The 20,394-nt window shown below is 43.7% G+C and overlaps 1 protein-coding gene across 1 annotated transcript in view; it reads left to right on the top strand.

The window, feature by feature from the left end:
- LAPTM4B (lysosomal protein transmembrane 4 beta) overlaps nucleotides 1–19,332 on the top strand; it is a 78,631-nt gene extending 59,299 nt beyond the window's left edge. The window contains exon 7 of the mRNA XM_049633058.1: nucleotides 17,067–19,332. Within this exon, the coding sequence (XP_049489015.1) occupies nucleotides 17,067–17,144 (78 nt within the window). The 3' untranslated portion in view covers nucleotides 17,145–19,332. The remainder of the gene's footprint in view (nucleotides 1–17,066) is intronic.
- Nucleotides 19,333–20,394: the final 1,062 nt, after the last annotated feature.

Raw genomic sequence — 20,394 nt, 5'->3', positions numbered from 1 at the left:
ATTTCTTTAACATTTATTTATTTTTGAGAGAGACAGAGCGTGAGTGGGGGGAGGGGCAGAGAGAGGGAGACAGAATCTGAAGCAGGCTCCAGGCCCCGAGCTGCCAGCACAGATGCGGAGCTCGATGCGGGGCTCGAACTCACAAACAGTGAGATCATGACCTGAGTCGAAGTCAGTTGCTCAACTGACTGAGCCACCCAGGCGCCCCAAGACAACATATTTCTCTTTAAGCAAGGCTCCGCATGTTTAAGAATGGTTTTGACTGGAACAAAAGGAGTTAATGTTAGCATTCCAACTTTAAAAATCCCAATATGCCGAAGCCTCACTCTGAGACCTGAGTGGGGGTTGGAGTGATCTAGTTCTGTCATTTTCCCTGGACTCCATAGCTATATTAAGATCCTCGTAGCATGTAATAATGTGTTTCTCTTTTGTCCCTGTCTTTATTGGGAATCCACACTGACATAATAACATGTTGCTTTTCACTTCCTATCAAGTATTAGGCCAGATGGCTTTTCTCCCAGGCTGAATAGTCTCAGGGTGACCTCTGTGGAAGCATCCTCTGGGGGCTCTTGTTGGTAGAAAATAAATGTGTTCTCTTTTTAAATTTTTTTTCTTCTCTAAAATAGTACACATATTATTAGTCATATATGTACTCTTTCGAATACTGCTTAGGTGGAGGACAGAGGAGTTGTCAGGTACTGGAACTCATTCCCTGAGTTAATCTAACCTCCAGTTTCCCAACCAAACTACAGCAAAACCTTTAAAAGAAATGATTAAGACAGAGTGGTCACAAACTGTTAGTTCATAATGCTCTAGGGTCTTGGTATTTTTTTTTTTTTTCATGGTGCCCATAAGCCAAAAGGAATACCTAACTGTCCATTGCATTAAGTAGTCAGGTCCAGAGAATCTAAGAGTAGAAGTGAGGATAATAGGGGCATCTGGGTGGCTTATTTAATTAAGGGGTCGATTCTAGATTTCAACTTAGGTCATGATCTTTTTGTTTGTTTAAAGTTTATTTTGAGAGAGAGGGAGCACAAGTGGGGAAGGGGCAAAGAGAGAGGGAGAGAGAGAATTCCAAGCAGGCTCCACATTGTCAGCTTATAGCCCAACACGGAGCTTGGACTTATAAGTGATAAGATCATGACCTGAGCTGAAATCAGGAATCAGGTAGTTAACTGACTGAGCCACCCAGGCATCCCAGCTCAGGTCATGATCTTGTGGTTTGGGAGATAGAGCCCCATGTTGAGCTCTGCCCCTCCCTTGCTCACTCACTCTCTCTCTCTCTCTCAAAATAAATAAATAAACTTGGAAAAAAAGAAAAATGAGTATAATATCTAACAGTTGTTGCTGTGTTTTCCTTGAAATTTAAAAAAATCCCACAGTGTCCCCTCTGAGTCCCTGTGTCACGCTGTTGGGTTCCCTGAGGAGACACACTGTTCCTTTGAGGACATTGTTGTAGAAATCACTTTCCAGATACATATTATATAATATCACATTTTCTCCCCTACTGCCATCAAAATTTGGCCTTAAGAAGAAAAATGTATCAAATACTAAACATGGAGATTATAGAAACAGATTTCCTTCACATTAAAATGTATGCAAATTGAGATTTTAAAAACTATTTTAATCTATGCAGTCTTGTCTTGCTAACACCAGTGAAGATTTGAGTCATGGTAATACCCAGTATTTAGTTAAATCCCAGAGTAGGGAACATGATTCCTTTGGAATTGGAGCACTTTAAAAGCAGTGAGATTAATATTTAGCCAAAATGATGTCTGAAGTTCTGATTCCAGATAAAAAAATCATAGACTTTGAGTAATGTAGGAAAATTCCTAACCATTTATGGATAAACAGGAAAATTTTAAACATCATAACATAGAGCCTGTTATGCCATGTCACATTGTGGGTGCTAATCCAGATTAACATTATATACAGGCTTACTGTGTTGACTTCAGAAAGTATTTTGCCGTGTGGGGCCCTGTTTTGAGTCTGACTGCTTGAAAAACACAGTTAAGAAAAAAGTCAGGGACCTTATGAAAGCCAGATTATCTCCCCAGCAGCTCTTTCCCTCTGAGGGACCTGAGATTAAGAAAGGCTGACCTTGGACTGTCAGAAAAGCCCCAAAACAAGTTCTTGGTTGGCTGGGGCGGGGGGTGGGGTGAGGTTGCTGGGGGTGGAGTGGAGTGGGATTTAGTAGTGGTCTCAATGACTTTTAAAATTTGTGCATAAAAAATACCCCTGTTTTTTCCCCCTGTTGTTGCTTTTATTTCTTTATTATTTTTTCTTCCTGTTGCTTTTAAAAATCAGATGTTCATTCCTTCCTAGGAATAGGTTAGGTATGGTTAGAAACAAGTTCCCGACCAAGTAACATGAGTCCTTTTATCTCCCCCCATGCCCCCAAAGAGAGATTTTTGGTTATACTTCAGAAGAAGGTCCTTCATACTTGAGAAGCTAGACTGATGCCAGGTGAATGTACAGTTCTCATCTTGCAGATTCTTGAGAAAACTCATCACTTTCTGAGATGGTGTAAGGGGGGCTTCCCCAGAAAACTAAGTTACTAGGCTGGCTCTCAAGATCTCTTCCAGTCCTGAGCATCTCGGATTCATTAAACATACTTTACAAACAGCGCACATCTTTCATCACTGTCGTTTGCCTGTAGGAACCTGAGGGTCCAGAAGCAGTGAGGGGTGGGGGGAGAGAAAGGCGCTCTAAGAACACGACTGCTAGAGAGTTTAAAACTGTAGCCTGCGACTTTAGACCCTGAAGCTTCTGGCCTGCTACCTGCTGGAATACAAAAGGGGGATCTTACTTGTAACATCTCAATCGTAGGTGTCCTTTGGCCTTGCAATTTAATAGTTTATATGATCTCCCTAAGCTTCTTTTTTTTCCCCTTGTAATTTTAAAAAGCCAAGGCAGATGTGAGAGGTTGATAGAGATTTGGTAAGCTCTCCAATAAGCAGAGAGAGCAGTTAGGAGACTATCTCCAGAGTCAAGGTGACTATGACGATGGAGATGATAAAGGTCTGATCCAAGGCCACAGTGGAGAGAAAGAGGAAGAGGAGAAGGATTTGAGAGAGCTGTAGGTGGTAGAAATGCAAGTTGATAGTCGAGGGGATACGGAGTAAGATGAGTCTCAGGGATATCTCTTGTGTGTGACTGTACATAAAACATAAAACCACTTAGCCTGAGGGTAGGACAGTACCTTGGAAGGTACCTGGTCCAACCACCTTTTGGTGTGCTGTTCTTATGCATCAGCTTCCTCCTAGACTGTCGACAGACTGCAGCCAGGACCATGTGTTCTCACCTCCTGTGCCTGGCACCTGCCTGAGCGGGGTGAGGAGTGAAGCAGCTACACAGTTCATTGAGCTGATTCTTCTCAAGTCAAGTTACAAACCTTAGAAGCAGCGGTACTTTGCGGGGGGAGTGCACCTGGCTGGCTCAGTTGGTGGAGTTTACGACTCGGGGTTGTAGGTTCGAACCCCATGTTGGGTGTAGAAATTACTTAAAAATAAAGTCTTTTTAAAAATTAATTAAAAAAAAGAAGCCGTGGGACTTTTTTATTTTGCTTGCTTATTTTTGCTTTTTAGCACAGTGGAAGGGATGGGAGGGTGACTTAGAGCGGGAAGAAAAGCAAAGGTTAAAAGGAAGCTTTGTAACGGCAGGGCAGCTGCCTTCTTCAGAGTTGTGCTAAGCAGTCCTACTTCCTGTAACTCAGCCCCACACAGCTTCCTGATTGCTCCCACATTCACACGGCTGGTTGTGCATGAGATTGCACTGGCTGCCCCCGAGATTTCCTCCTGAAAGCTTTTCACCTGCTCTCATGTATGTTTTACAGTTCAAGCTGACCGGGTGTGATGTTAACTCAGTTCATGTTTCTTTCCTTCCATTGTAAAATACAGCATTAAAAAAAAAAATCTCCTGGTCTGCTAGAAATTATCTCTGACCCATATAACTTTTCAGTTATTTCATCCAATGAGGACATGGAGCAGTCCAGTCAACATACAAATATTTGAAACCTAAAAGTTCTGGAAGAACATTTCAAATAAACCCAGTTTCCTTGTGACCCTGGATAGGAGGCTATTAATCAATTGCTTAATTGTAATCCTCCTGTAATAATAGCAAGTGAGAACAATTAATAGTAGTTTTGCAGTGAACAGAGGATTAAGTTACCCTCAATTTTCATTGCAGTTTACTTTAAAACAACACAGAAATGGACTTACGTTATCACCCTTGTCCAAAAAAAGAGTGTGTATTGATTTTTGCTCTAGGAACAAATGAGACCTTGGATTTTATTTTTTAACATATTTTAAGAAAAGTTTCTGGGTATGTATTTTAAGGAAGCAATTTTAAAAAATGTATGTTTGTGCAGCATTGTTTTTAACAGCAAAAGTACCCCAAGCTCATGTTTTTTTTAACGTTTGTTTATTTTTTGGGAGAGAGAGAGCACAGAGAGCAGGGGAGAGGCAGAGAGAAGGGAGGGAGAGAGGATCCAAAGCAAGCTCTGCACTGACAGCAGAGACCCTAATGTGGGGGCTCGAACCCATGAATCGTGAGATCATGACCTGAGCTGAAGTCGGACACCTAACTGACTGAGCCACCCAGGCGCCCCTAAGCTCATTTTCTAATAATTAGAGACTGGTTTGGTTAAATAAGGATATATCCACTTGACAAAATATCATTATTGTCATGAAAATTATTACGAACAGCGTAACGACAGACGAAAGGCTTGTGATGCTTTAAAAAGCAGAATATGGAAGTTGGTAGTGCACTTATAGCTATGAAAAAATGACGCTTGTAGGCACAAATTAGACTGTAATAGAAAATTAAACATTGCTTCATTGGATGCTGGAAATGAAAGCAGGAGACATTTCTCCCTTTCCACTGACTTGAGGGAGGGAGGGAGGTGTACAGGGAAGGGGGAGCTGGGTAAAATGGGAAGCTGAGATCTGAGGTACTGAGCGTTATTCCTGCCGCCTTGGCCGCCTCTGGAAGGAGCCGTGTAGAATCATTAAGGAGGAGGCACAGTAGGTGGCGTAGCACATCAGGCTGGGGTCGCGGAGAGGAAGTAGCTGGGATGCCTTTCATAGACAGCATGATAGCAGGCCAGCCATCCCTTCCACTTCCTCTGTAGTTAAATGAGGTGTTTTTATTTTAGACAAAAGTACAGGTTTTTAAAGGTGTATTCATTTAGATAGCGTTATTTAAATATTAGATATTTAAGTGCTCAAAACCATTTTAACTTTCAGTTCGGGCAGCTATGTTAATTTGATATTTCCAGACCAAATAACTCACTGGTGAGAATTTTTGACCCAATTTGAAATATTTGAAGTATGAGTTCTTTCTATATTCTGGATATAATCTGTAAAAGAGTCTGAGTAGCTTCTCTGTTGAGAATTAAGAGAAATAATGACTTCCTCCTATAATATCAAGTAATTGCAGCTTATAGTAGTTTTGCAGTGAATTGAGGATAAAATCATCTTCTGTTTTACTTGCCTTTGGAAATGATTCCTTATTATGTAGGCAGACAGGGCTCAGTGGGGATTTCTTACAAGAACCTCCCAAAAAGTCTGTTTGTGTTCTCTCCGCCTCCTGGCATGTTGGAAACAAGATGCCATCAGTTGTAAATTGCACCATTATTTCAGGTACTGCTTATTGTAAGGTGCTGTCGATTACAAGGTGAAGCCTCCATTCAGGGGTTAAAATGTACGAAAATGTGTATCTTAGAGGTAAAAAATGTGATTATGTGTATGTTTACTTATTTATATCATACGGGAGGATATTAAAAAAGTTTGGAAATAGCTAATCTAGGTTCCTTAAAGATAGCCCAGACTTTATGTCCGTGGTGACCCTATCCCAAATGCCCAAATGGTTATTTCTGTTAATCGTGAGGATTCATAAGCCAGCTGTCTCCCCTTTCCTGTTTGGCATGAGTAAGGAAAAGCTCGTCTAAACAGGCCAATATGGTGTGGCCAATGTAAGACACGCCGCCTGTTTTAAACAAGGTACACTGTAACTGTAGATACATTGTGGACCATGTGGGATGTAAGAAATGGTGAAGAAGAGAAAATATGTTGACTTCTTGGAATTAATTTAAAAGGACCTTTGGAAGACCTAAGTGCCTCGAAATTCTGAGATTGTTTTGAGGCCGTGTAATTTCATATCTGACATTATTCTGTCTTCCAAGGGCAGAAATCAGGGTAATGCTTTTCCTGAGTACGGGCAAAGGCAAACTTTCTATAAAGAGCCAGAGAGTAAATACTTTAGGCTTTGTGAGCCAGATGGTCTCTGTCATAACTATTCAGCCCTGCTGTCGTAGTGTGAAGCCAGCTGTAGATAATACATAGATGAGTAAGTATGGCTGTGTTCCCATAAAACCTCATTTATGGGTGCTGAAATTTGAATTTTATGTAATGCTCACAGATCACAAAGCATTTCTTTCTTTTAAACCGTTAAAAAATGTAAAAACCATTCATAGGTTATAGGCCACACAAAAAACAGGTGGCAGGCCAGATTTGGCCCACGTAGTTCACAGACCTCTGCTTTAGTGGAAGTTTAAGCCAAGTTCTCTAGGCATTTGTAGGACAACTGTTGGAACCATCCTGGGGAGTTTAAGAATCCCAACTTTTGGCCTTGGTAGATCTCAGAGTTGAGCTTTTTCTCCTGCAGGCGGGTTCACAAACAGCACCTAACCCTTTGGCGTTTGTAAAGGACAGCTTTTTCCTGAGAAAGTTTTAATTCTCACCTATTTGTTGTTTTGCCTCTAGATTAAATCAAGCTTACATTTTCTACAAACTCTAGTAGAAAATCAATAAAAGAATAATTTGCTTGCAAAATAGCCACAAAGCCTTGAAAAATAGTAGCTAAAGCTATTATGTGTTAGTATATATTACCCACTGTCTTTTATATAAAGATTTATTCCATAAGGTTTTTAAAAAAATGTTTTTAATGTTTATTTTTGCAAGAGAGAGTGAGCAGGGGTTGGGGAGAAGCAGAAGGAGGAGACACAGAACTCAACGCAGGCTCCAGGCTCCACACTCCACACAGAGCCCAACGCGGGGCTTGAACCCACGAACTGTGAGATCACAACCCAAGCCAAAGTTGGACACTTAACTGACTGAGCCACCCAGGTGCCCCTAAAGTCTTTTTTTTTTTTTTTTAATGTTTATTCATTTTTGAGAGAGAGAGAGAGAGGGAGGCAGGCAGAGAGGGAGGGAGACAGAGGATCTGAAGAGGATCTGAAGAGGGCTCCGTGCCAACAACAGAGAACCTGATGGGGGCTCGAATTCACGAACCACGAGATCATGATCTTAGCCGAAGTTGGATGCTTAACCAACTGAGCCACCCAGGCTCCATAAAGTCTTGTTGTAGTTTACTATCACAAAAAAGTAGGGGCTCCTGGGTGGCTGAGTCAGTTAAGCGTCTGACTTTAATTTCGGCTTGGGTGGTGATCTTATGGTTTGTGAGTTCAAGCTCCACGTCGAGCTCTCTGCTGTCAATGCAGAGCCTGCTTGGGATCCTCTGTCCCCCTCTCTCTCTGGCCCTCCCCTGCTTGCACATGCTCACACTCTCTCTCTCCTTCTCAAAAAGAGTAAACATTAAAAATTTTTTAAAAAAGAGAAAAAAGTAACACACCTTCCTCTCTCTCCCTCCCTCTCTTTTCCTTTCTTTCTGTATCTATCCATTCATATATGGAAAAAAAACTTCTTGACCCAATTAATTTCCATTTTGTCTTATTTCTAGGTCATTTCAACACTCGTTTGTCTTATTTTGCAGTATGACCAATACTGCAAGCCACAACATCCTTTCAAAACTGTGTGGGATAAAGTGATTTGTTGAGCCTTAGTACATTCCATGTACTAATAAGCACATTGCTGAGGTTTATTTATTTCACTAACCTTGTGAGAGAAACGCTGTTATGGCCCCTGTTTATAGATGGAGAAAAGTAGGGCTTTAAGAGGTACGTGGCCGGCCCGAGGCCTCGGAGCTGGGACTGGTAGACCCAGATGGTCTGCCCCACAGCCCATGCTCTTAGCCACTACCCCAGTGGGCCTCAGGCTTCTTGACACGGTGGCAAACAGGAAGAAACAGTGTTTGTATGGCACACTCTTGTGAATGGATACTGGTTGAGAAGCTCTTCCCCATGGAAAGTAAATTCTGTTCATCAGCCCCCCTCGGCTAGCAGATGAGCTGTCTGCTGGTTCAGGCCTTGTATGGTTCAGTTAGTGCGGTATCCTCAGTACCTGGCACACAGCAGCACCAACACTCATTGATGAAATGAATGGAAAACATTTAATAAATCATTTGTCTTGCTCTCTTTTTTATTCATTTGGTGGAAATCACTTAGGTGATGTGAACCAGACCAGCTCCGTGCCTATACCCCTGACCGTCCAGTTGTCATCCACAAAAGAGCACACTGCGGAGCTCACACGATTTCTTCCGTATCTGCTGCTTTTCTTCCATTCCAGTGAATGGTAGCAATGTCTACCTTGTCACCTTGGCCAGTCATCTTTAAACTTGTTACAATTAGTCCTTTAGTCTTTTCAGCTCTACTTTTCAGTTTTCTTCTCTCTGTTGCTGCCAGACTGATGTAAATCATAAAACTGATTTGTCAACCCTTTATTTAAAAGTCTTCATAGGGGGCACCTGGGTGGCTCAGTCGGACGAGTGTCTGACTCTTGGTTTCAGCTCAGGTTGTGAACCCAGGGTCATGGAATCAAGCCTTGCACCAGTCTCCACACTGAACATGGAGTCTGCTTAAGATTCTCTCTCTCTCTCTCTCTCTCTCTCTCTCTCTCTCTCTCCCTCTCCCTCTCCCTCTCCCTCTCCCTCTCCCTCTCCCTCTCCCTCTCTCTCTCCCTCTCTCCCTCTCTATTCCCCTTCCTCCTCCCCACCTCCTTCTCCCCTACTCACACATTCACACACTCTCTCTAAAAGCAAAAACAAAAAATTAAAAAAGTCTTCAGGGGCGCCTGGGTGGTTCTGTCAGTTGAACGTCCACCTTCAGTTCAGGTCATGATCACCTGGTTCATGAGTTCCAGCCCCGCATCGGGCTCTGTGCTGACAGCTCAGAGCCTGGAGCCTGCTTCGGATTCTGTGTCTCCCTCTCTCTCTGCTCCTCTTCCGCTCACACACTCTCTCTCTCTCTCTCTCTCTCTCTCTCTCTCGCGTGCGCGCGCAAAAATAAACATTAAAAAAAAATGTTTTTAAGTCTTCAGGGGGTTCTGTGCCACTTATTATTACTGCAACATTTCTCCACTGTGGGTTACTTCACTTTGCTGTGTGATGGCTGTTTGTGACTTGTGGGGTGGTTTGGTATTGTTTCCCTCTTAATAAATAGGAACAGATTCAGGATTTACCCCTACAATAACCTCAGTCTCAGCTGCACGCATTCTAGTATTTCCTTGAAATGAGAGGAGGGAGCGGAATCCTAACTTCGTCCTGCCAACTCCGTCTTATTTGTGAAGCAGCTTTGAGGGACTGTTACTGATGTGTTGTCAACAGCGGCTGCTCTTGCTCTCGTGAGCTGTCGTGCTTTCACAAATTTCGTGAACCAGGCCCCTTCACGAAAACCACCCCCTCCCTCCCCCGAGGAGCCAAAACAAGAAAAGTCTAAATTCACAGTGGTATTTTCTTGGCTTTTTCATGTTTTGTGGGGAGAGGAGGGCGGTTGATTTTGTAAAAACAATCTGTGCCTCCTCAGTTACCAAAGACCCGTATCCACCCCCCCTCCCCAAAATGGCGAGGACTGCTGGTTTCTATGAAAGAAGGTGCCACTTCCCTGCCGTTGCTTCCAAGACCAGCTGGGGTCCCGCCTGAGGCTCCAGACTCATCCGTTGTAATCCCACCTCACGCACCCAGGTCTCCAGGCAGCAAACTACCTAAACCTTCTTGGGTGTGCCTCGGTCTTTCATGACATGCAGTTTGCGTGTACTTTTCCCCCCTCCCGGGATGACCCCTGCTGTTGACATAGGCCATCCTGCTCCACATTTCAGCCTATCATCATCTCTGCCTTCAGCCCAGCTGCCCTCTGATAGGTGCCCCCATGTACGTGGGTAAGGCGTGAGTGCTGGCTATGGTGTTTTCAACCAAACCTTGCCGTGGATTTTAGAATTATAACTATATGCCCACATCTCTTACAGTAAAAATGGCATCCACTTTTCATGGACAAATAGTGCCTTTTCTCATCATTCAGTTACTTTTGTTTAGATTTGGTAAAGGAGGACGTGGGAGGTGTGGGGACGGCAAATCCTATAGTAGGGGGAGATGAGTATACTGTCTGCTCCTAGCTTTTTTTTAAAAAAAAATTTTTTTTTTTAATGTTTATTTATTTTTGAGACAGAGAGAGACAGAGCATGAATGGGGGAGGGGGACGGGCAGAGAGAGAGGGAGACACAGAATCGGAAGCAGGCTCCAGGCTCTGAGCCATCAGCCCAGACCCCAACGCAGGGCTCGAACTCACGGACCACGAGATCGTGACCTGAGCTGAAGTTGGACGCTTAACCGACTGAGCCACCCAGGCGCCCCCCTAGCTTTTGAGGTAAAAGGAATCATGAGCTGGCTTGTTTCCAAAGGAGTTTCTCGGCACAACCTTAGGACTATCCTTCCATATTCAAGAACAGGAATACCTTCAGGATTCTTGAGAGAGGGTCCATGTCAGATAGGTTATTGGTTCAGTGACCTTCCCTCATGGGTATTTATCCAGTCATCTGTTTGCCTCAACAAGCAGGGCCCAGAGCAGCTTCAATTTTAGCCTCTAACACTCTCTGCAACCACCAGAGCTGGGGCAGGAAGAGAGAACTTCTTTTCTAACCCAAGGAAATAACGATGTGAGTAGAGGGCTTACTGGTGTCACTTTCCTGAGGAGAGCGTGCTGCGTAGGTGAGCTAGTTTAAGATAAAATAATACTGTTTCAGTTGTCTGGCTGTAGTTGGAAAATCGCTGCCATTCATTGAGCATCCAAATGCTGATCCTGTCCTGCACATTAGCATTATGTTAACTCCCTTAAATCCTTATAACACCCTTTCAAAGGGAACTTGTCGTGGTCTTCATTGTATAGATCTGCAGACTGAAGTTCAGGTAGATTTCATAACCCAAGGATCATAAATCACAGAGCTAGAATTTGAACCCGGGTCTGATATCAGATCCTGATGGCTATCCACCACCATATTGCCTCTAGAATATGGTCATGGCCACACATCAAGTAAGTGATAGAACTCACATTTGAATACCCCTTTGTCTAAGAACAAGCTCTGAGAGAGGGATACAGAAGTGTGAGACTCCTGCTTTTTAGGAACTCTTTGGAGAGGAGAAAGGTAAGTGTATATGAGACTATTAATAGTACAAGATAATATACAATTGATAACTTACATAAGTGCTTCAGGAAAGTGATTTTGTGGTTTGAGTTCAGAGGGTCGTATTATAATTACTGCCATTTCCAGTGTTGTTCTTACGACTTCATATCATCTATAAAGAGTATGAAAATCTATCATTGTGGTGTTTTTATCTCAAGAACTTATTGTACTGTGATTGTACAGCATAATTAAGTGGAGAGGAGTGTAACCAAGTCTTGAACATTTCAGATCTCCATATTAGAAGTGAATTTAACATGAGCCTGGGGTTGTTTGGGTTTGTATGGAGTGACAGGAAAGGAGCGTTCCAGGAGAGAAAAATCACGAGAAAAAGGAGTCAGATCGGTAATGAGCGCACTATGCCAGGAATCCTGGGAATAGATGGGATGGGGTAGGGTAGGGTGGGGTCAGATACGGGGCTGCTGTTGACCTGGGCATGAGTAGCGGGAAGAACACGGTAAATGAGGGAATTGTTCGTTTTCCTGTTGCACACATTTGTTTCCTTGGGGGTACCTCAGGGCACCATAGTTCTCTAGTTTTCTTTGGAGTGTGGGGTGCTCTGCACTATGTTCCGGTGTGGAGGTTGGGACTCACAGGACTGGAGGGGGGTCTCAGCTGGGTGTGGGGGCTGGTCCTGATCACCCTCTCTGTGGGAGCATGTTGCACCTGAGGTGATAACTTCAGCCAGCACAGTGCTCCCCAGTTGCTTTGTTAAGTGTCTGTACTGCTGGGGTCCAAGCCCTCCCACCCTTCCCTGCTCTGAGAGTTGCAGATCTGGCCAGTCAGGCTCATCTTCCAGGCCCCCTGCAGAAGCTCCTGTCAAATCCACAACTTGCCTCCAGCCAGCAGGAATGACGCAGCCCTTAGCCTGCCCACCACCCTCAGGTTGAAAGTTGCCCCTTGATGACGGACTTCGACTTCAACGCTGCCATGATTACTCTTTCATTTTTTAAATGTTATTTGTGTTGTTAACATAGTATTACATATACATAGCTGAAGATCCTGCACAGAAAGATTGCTTTCTTACTTATCCTGCCCAGCTCTTGCCTGTTACCCCAGCAGTAAGTGCTGCAGACTCTTTTTCTTGTTTCTTCTAGTGTTTACCTCTGTATTTTAAAATAGTGTCTACCTTGCTGTTTGGTCATCTGCTCAAGATCTCTTTTGACTTCTTGTTGTTGGATAGGATTTAACTCTCACTCACCTCCTCATGTTCCTTGCTTCCCTTGTCCTCCTCGTACAGTCATATCAGATTTTCTGGTGCCGCCATCAGTCAGTGTTTACTTTGGATGATGCACATATGTGAATATTGTTCAGTGCAGAGCTCTGTGGTATACATTTTCTTGTATAGTTTTTGTTTTTTCCCAGTAAACATTTGCCTTGTTTTTTCAGCTGCCATGTTTTTTTCCTGTTACCTAAGCCCCCATTCTTTCTGTGTGGCTATTAGATCTGTCAACCACCTACTAATACTATTTTCCAAGTATTTTGACTGTGTAAGGTCATCTGTCAGTTCTCTTTTTTTCCTAGGGTTTCTCCTCCCCCTGCCCCAGCGTGGACAAGGTGCCACACAGTCATCGTCCTGGTCACTGGTTTCAGTTTAATTTACGTTGCCCTGGTAGGATGCAGGGGCCAGCAAGCAGCCTTCTGGTGCACTTTACCTTGTGCCTCATATTGACCTCTGGTCTTGACCCCCAGATCTCCGGGGAAGATTCTCTGAGAACATGACGAAAGCTCTGAACACTCTTCCCAAAACACAAAATTGGACATGTAATTTTGTGAATGTCTGTAGACATGTATGTAACTTACATATAATACTTAGGGGGTGTGTGTGTAAAGCTGACAACTGTAGAGTTCCATGTAAGCTTTTAATGCCTAAGCTCTACTATTATGGTTGAAGTCCAACTCTAACCATAGTACCCAAACATCTCCTGTTTTTACCATTAAATAGTTCTTTTCTCTCGACCATTTTATCATCTCTTAGTATTTGATGGAACGACTTCGTTTCCCAAATTTTAATGACTTGTGGATTTATGGAATCCTTCTGTGAAATCACTTCCGTGTTACATTTTTTGACCTTTGGTGTTAATTTATTTCTCCCTCCAACTGTTTTATGTATTGATGTATTTGTTGTGTTGAACTGCAATGACCAGGGAGCTGCTTTCCCACAAGCACAGTGTCACTTAGCAAGGTAACTCCCAACGAAAGAGACACTACGGACACACAGACTCTAATCTTCCTAGTGAACAGCTGCCTTCTGGGGTCACTGGCAAGAGGGATTTTCCCCTCTGCATGGAAGAAAGTGACACGATCACACAGTCACCCTGTGGTTGAGCTCCTGTTAAGACAAACTCCAAGGGACTGTACTTGGATTAGAATTTCATTAGATTGAATATTGCTTGAAGTAAAGTCCTCTGTGGTTGAGATTTGGAACGTCTCTGTGTTTGTCTGCTCATCGAGCAGCTGCCGTTTTCCAGGCAGTGCCTTTAGTTTGAAGTAGGACATGACCTATATTCTTAGTCCTCAGAGATTATTTTTGTAGTCACTCATTGTGAATGACTAAATTTTTAAAAATGAAAGACTGAGTTTAACTAAAAGCCAACTTCTAAAAATGTCAAAGTAATTGGATTTCAACCAGTTTTGTTATGTGGCATCTTAATTGGCATGTCCCATCTTAATCTACAGTTGTTTTTTCAGATTTCTAAGTACTTTATTGATCTTTAGAAGAAAAGGACAACAGGAGGTGTTTTTAGTCAGCGTTGTCAGACTGTAATAGAAACAGTATGGCAGTCCCCATGTCACCAACCCTTCCTTGAAATTGTCAATGATATTAACGTCATTTTGATTAAAAAAAATGACGCTATCCCTTCTGAATGTAAAACTGATTCCATTTGGATGACTTTCAGTGAAAAGAGCGTGAGGTACTGTGTGAAGACCATCTTCAGTGTGGTTGTGGGGACGTGAGGATAGGTGAGACTGTCACGAGCCCCGCTGAAAGGGCAAACTTGTCACCAGGCCTCTTGACTTTGGATGAAGGGTCCAAGGCAATAGGAATATTTGAGACAAAAGGCCAATATTGGGATGTGAAGATAACTGTTGTAAAATGAAACTGTAAAATAAGTTTGAAGGGGCACCCGGGTGGCTCAGTCGGTCGAATGTCAGATTCCTGATTTCGGCTCAGGTCATGATCTCACGGTTCATGAGTTTGAGCCCTGCATCAGGTTCTGCGCACTGACCGCCTGCAGAGCCTGCTTGGGATTCTCCCTCTCTCTCTGCCCCTCCCCCCTCTCGCACTCTCTATGTCCCTTTCAAAATAAATAAATAAACTTAAAAATATAATAATAATACAAGTTTGAAGACAAATCACAAGAAATAGTGACAAACTGCCAAACTTAATGTGAAAGTAGGTATATTTTGACAAACAAAATTACAAAGTTACAGTACTTTTTTCTTTTTTTAAAAAAATTTCAGGGGTCCCCTGGTGGCTCAACTGGTTAAGTGGCAACTTTGACTCAGGTCATGATCTCGTAGCTCGTGGGTTCAAGCCCCGCATTGGGCTCAGTGCTGACAGCTCAGAACCTGGAGCCTGCTTCAGATTCTGTGTCTCCCTCTCTCTCCTGCTGTCTCTGTCTCTCTCTCTCTCTCAAAATAAACATTAAAAAAATTTTTTTTAATTTCATGTTTAATCTTTGGTGTACATTTTTGGAGAATCTGAGTGTTGTGTTTTGCTCAGGAAAGAAAATAAATTGGATACAATGGCTTGATTTCAGTCCTTTTTTAGTAGCCCTGCTGTGTTTTAGAATAATTTCTCCAAGGATAATGATAGATAGGAATCAGTTCATTATTTAATGAGGCCGAGGAGCATCATGCTGAAGCTCAGTCGTGGAAAATGTAAATGTTTTTAGTGTCGATCCCAGCTGTTGCCACCGGTTCTAAGTAGCCACATCGAATGTGCACACACGCACACACGCACACACACACCTATGTGCAGACACAGGGAGCGGAGCTGTGGCTTTGTTGTAGAGAGTACACTTTTCTCCCACGTCAGGCCGAGACCTTTAGGATCCCTCGTCAAAATGCTCCTGCCAGTTACTGGGTAAAGTGCCTGCTCGTGAAAGACAGGGCTCCAGTCATGCTCTGACCCTTGTCCGTCTTTCCCTCCGGTCCCAGAAGGTACTCTACGTTCAGGTTTCCTCCCTTTGCCGGTGCTCTTACCTGTCTACCTGCAGCACCTCCTCTTTGCTCTGGGGCTGATGCCACGTATCCTCCCGAGAGGCCTAAAGGAGTTTTCCGTGTGCGTACTTTAACATCCTGTTCACACCCATGCATTGGTCGTGCCTGATTTTACCTGTTTCACCTCCAGTCCTCTGTTAATGACTCTTTATGAAATTTTCTCTGTTCAAATGACTGGGTGGTTTCCAGTCTCCTAATTGGCCTCTAGACAGTGTAGATGTCCTCTGCCTAGAATGCCCGGCTGCACTTCTCCCTCTGATGTACCATACAGACTCTCCCAGGGCCAGCCCAGGGGATGCCTCCATCATTTATTCTACAAACATCTGAGTTCCTACTAGCGAATAGGGACTGGGGCCATCTCTGGGGCTAAGTGAGACAGGGCTGCACCTCAAGAGGAGCTCCCAGACCGGAAGAAGAGAAAAATCAGCAATCAGGTGTGTTAAGAGAGGGAAGAGTGTGCCTGTATGTGGTATTGGGGGAATGGGGTGTGACAAAAACTTAAAAAGAAAATTTTAATGTCCCTATGGAAGCTAAAGGGATAAATAAATGAAAAGGCAGGAAATTGACTTTTACATTTATTTACTACTTTCAGTTTAAGTGATGTCCATAATTTTGTTTTGTTCTGTTCCATTTGTGAATGAATATTCTTCCTCTTTCCACAAAGCACTTGAGGTGGGTAAGGTTTTCGTTCATCTCATCTCTCAATTCCTAAGGGCACAGACTGTCTTTTATTTTAATTATCTTGTACCCACAATGCCTGTCATTCAGTAGGTGCATAATAAATGTTAGTTGATTGAATCAAGGCTACTTATATTGAGTTGCTATTCCCTGGTTTGTTTTTTACTCCCCAAATCAGTCAGTGTTTTCTTATGTTGACAGCTCATGAACAATTAGAAGTGCTTGATTTTGTACCTGAAATGTGAACAGAAAGGTTGTCCATCAACATGAGTGTTTATTCTTATTTATTTCTCTTCACCCATTGACAGATAATATCGACCTTCTCAGGGGTGCATCAAGCAGTGTTAGGTATTTTATAGACCTCAGGTATCCACCTATTATGGCTGCAGAAATGTAGGTTAAGTAACTTACCACGGCTGTGCCGGTAAACTGTGGCTGATCTCAACCATGAGGTGGCTCCTGTGGTCAGTTAGGTGCCTGCCCCAATTGTGTGCACACGTGGAACTCACGCAGAAGCCTTCCGTGCTCTGGAGAGCCACAGTCGCCTGCTTCCTAGTCCTAGCGACAGTCCTGTGTCCCTCCAGGCACATGTGAACAGGGTTAGGAGAACCTACAGAAGGGCCAAAAGTCTCTTCCCATTTTCTTCCTTAAGAAAAAGTCTCTCATCGAAGGGTAGCCACTTGCTGGCAAGTTGATCTTTGGTACCGGCTATGGTAAACGTTTAATTGCATGGAAGTTCCTTTAAAGTTAAAGCTCAGGGGAATGTATGTGCACTTTTACACACTAACCCTCGTCTTCTCTGTTTCTTCTCAGGTGCTGTTACCCCCTTACGATGATGCCACTGTGAATGGCGCGTCCAAGGAGCCACCACCCCCTTATGTGTCTGCCTAAACCTGAAAGTGGGGCAGAGCTGAGCGCAGCGGCTTGATTTTCAGACGTCAGAGCAATAGTTCTTTCATTTCACTTCTGGGTTGAGTTCTCTGAGCTTATTTGTTGCTGAAACGCTACAGTTTTAAAATTTAGATGTTCAGTTGAATCCCTCTTTAGTTTTAAAGACACGCTTCAGCTAGAGCACTGTGATAGACTCACTGTAGAATTCTTTGTGTAGGGGTGGGGCGCAGCGGGCTTACCTAGTCTTCCCTGGTTTTCCCTAGACATTGAAACTTCCCAGCAGTGTGGATGAACCTGGAGTCAGAGAAGTCTGTACCTGCTGGGCCCCAGAGTCGGGGGGAATTAGTCATCCTTTTTCTCTGTCTTCCCTCTGTCTCTTTTCAAAGTGTAAAATAAAATCGAAATTAGACGATGCTTTTCTTAAGCCATTCCAGTGTTTGAACAAACCCTTATGGAACAGGAATGTCAACTGTGTAATCATTGCTCTAATTAGATAAATAGGAGTCCATATCTATATAAATAAAACAAGAATTTCCTTAAGATTCTTTTTGACTTAAAGTCAGTGACAGTTTGTATCTGCTGTTCAAGGATTTTGTCCATGGGCTAAATTGACACCCTTCAGCAATCCCAGCCAGTGACGGCAGCCGCTCTCCAATGGCTGTTCTTGCACACCCCGTGTCGGGGGTCGTGGAGTGGCATGTCCCATCTGTGTTACAGAGGTGGAACTGATTTGTTTAGTTTCGCATGGTATCTGGTGCTTCCTTCCTCCTGGCTTCCCATCCCTACCCAGGACCCTTCTCGTTAAGTATTTACCTAATAGTATGAAACAAAATTTTCTTCTTCTCTCCCTGCAAGGAACATCCTACTGTTTTGAGATTCTGAGTATGCCTTGTCATCTTTGAAACATAAGACGGTCTTCAGAAAAATGAGGAGGGGTGCTTTTCTTGTGGAATGCTCGTATCTCGACTATCTGAAGTTCAAGGGACTTTTATACATTTCATATATTCATAAGTCACAGTTCTCCCGTTTGTTCATTGTTGAGTGTGCTGTAAATGAAGGCTTTGCAATTAAAGTGACATTTGCCCACATCTGAGAAAATAACCTTTTGACTCTGTGGTCATCGTACCTAGGGACCCTTCCCACCCACATGTGGCCATGCCGACACACGTAGTTTGGCCTGAGGAGGCAGCTTTACAGCTTGTTTCACACATATGTATTTTTTAATATTTCGGTGCTGATAAAATCAGAGTATCTTAGGCCAAGAGAAATGGAGCCAAACTGACCCGAGCTTCTAACGTTCCTAAACCCCACCTCTGCCGAGCTCCACGTGCTCGGCTGTTTTGCGTATGGTTGTTTAGGTCCATGGTGTACTTTTAATAAGCAGTTCAGATTTTACTCCATGCCAAGGGAGATTAAATGAGAGAGGTGGGAGGGGAGATTTTTATCCCTGAGAATCAGCCTCGGTGATTTCTCTTGGTATATCTCGTGAGTGTTCTTTATAAACTCACCCTGAGAAATGCTGTTCCTGGAAGCTTTGTGCCCAGAAGACTCACACTAAGTTAATCATATTAAGAGGTGTTAGGAATGGAAAAAGGCCTCTTGGCAGTTTCACTGACCCTCGAAGGCACGTGGCATGTCACGGTGGTTTGCGTGTTCCTCCCTGTGATTTTCCAGCTCTTTGTCTAATGGTGGTGGTATGAAAAATGGCACACATGGGCAGGCAGAGAGAAGTGCTGATTTTGAGAGTCTGTGTAGGAGCCTCAGAGTGGATCTTGTTCAGGTGACCCTCAGTCCACACCATAGAGTATCTCTTCGCTCTGAGCATCCACGATGGGGCTGGCTTTGCGGCCTTTGCTGCCTCACAGCATCACCCAGGCTGCGTGAAAGCTGCCTCCATACCTCTGCAGGGTAAGGAATCGTCCTCCCAACTCCGCTGTGGGGAGGTTGTGATGTTTGGACCCCACAGAGGGGCGCCTGGGTGGCTCAGTCAGTTAAGCATTTGACTCATGGGTTTTGGCTCAGGTCATGATCTCACGGTTCGTGAGACTGAACCCTGCGTCGGGCTGTGCACTGACAGCTTGGAGCCTGTTTGGGATTCTCCGTCTCCCTCTCTCTGCCCCTACCCTGCACTCTCTCTCTCTCAAAATAAACTTCGAAAAATAAAAATAAAATGGCTCTAAAGAGCAGATTCCGTGACCCAGCAATTCACTGTGTCTTTATCTTATCGCCAATCTAGTTAAATACCTTTCTTAAATGTATTTTAAATCCAACTTTTGGGGTCCCTGGGTGGCTCAGTCGGTTGAGCATCTGACTTTGGCTCAGGTCATGATCTCATGGTTCATAAGTTTGGGCCCTGCGTCGGGCTAGGATTCTCTCTCTCCCTCTCTCTGCCCCTTGCTTTCTCACTCTCAAAAATAAACATTTAAAAAAATTAAAAAAAGATCCAGCGTTAATATCTGCCCCCTTTCTCCTCTGTTTTGCTGTCTGCAGTCATTACCTCCGTGGTTCCCATGCCTGTACGCTTCTTAGTCACTAAACTGATGAGAGTGCCTCCGTCTTTTTCATCTCAACCACCCTCCCTGGATCTTTATTCCCAGGTCTTGAATGTTCAGCTCAGCACCAGGTGCACAAATGGACCCACCAAGAGGCAGCCCATGTAGAGAGTTTTGAGTCCGTTTTCTGGGCCAGAGGGAATGGGGCGCTTAATACCTTTCAGCTTAGATGTGGTCTGTCAGCCCTACAAACTGAGCTTTCATTGAACAAGCTGGTCAGATTTCCAGAATGCCCAGCCATATGGAAGAGTTTTAAGACCCAACAGACTTGCCCACCCCTTCCTGTCCCTTCTTCCAACACAAACATCATACGCAGCATCTCCTCCCCAAATCTGGTGTCCTTGTCCCTGCCCTCCACCCTGTCTTATTATCTCCTGAGAATGCAAGAAACTTTACCCCTCCCATCCTTTTTGCCCCACCCATTTTTTCTTTTTTAATTACTCGTCTTTCTGGCCCTAAGTATTTTTAGTTTGACTGCTCACCCAAACCACACCTCATTTCATTTGTCTTTCCTCTTCACTCTCAGTTTGTTAATCAGCAATACTTCTTAGTAATGATCTCAATAGACCATCTTTATGGACTGTAACCATTAAAGTTGTTGTCCCCGTAGAGGGATGTGTCGTTTTTGAAATATTCATCATTCAAGGGGGGAAAAAATCCTGCTGTGCAAACTGAGCTTTTGTGATAAAGGAAAACTA

The sequence above is a fragment of the Panthera uncia genome, chromosome F2 (genome assembly GCF_023721935.1).
Source record: "Panthera uncia isolate 11264 chromosome F2, Puncia_PCG_1.0, whole genome shotgun sequence".
NCBI lineage: Eukaryota > Metazoa > Chordata > Mammalia > Carnivora > Felidae > Panthera > Panthera uncia.
Note: the sequence above shows the minus strand (reverse complement) of the source record. Positions and strands in the feature narration are given on the sequence as shown.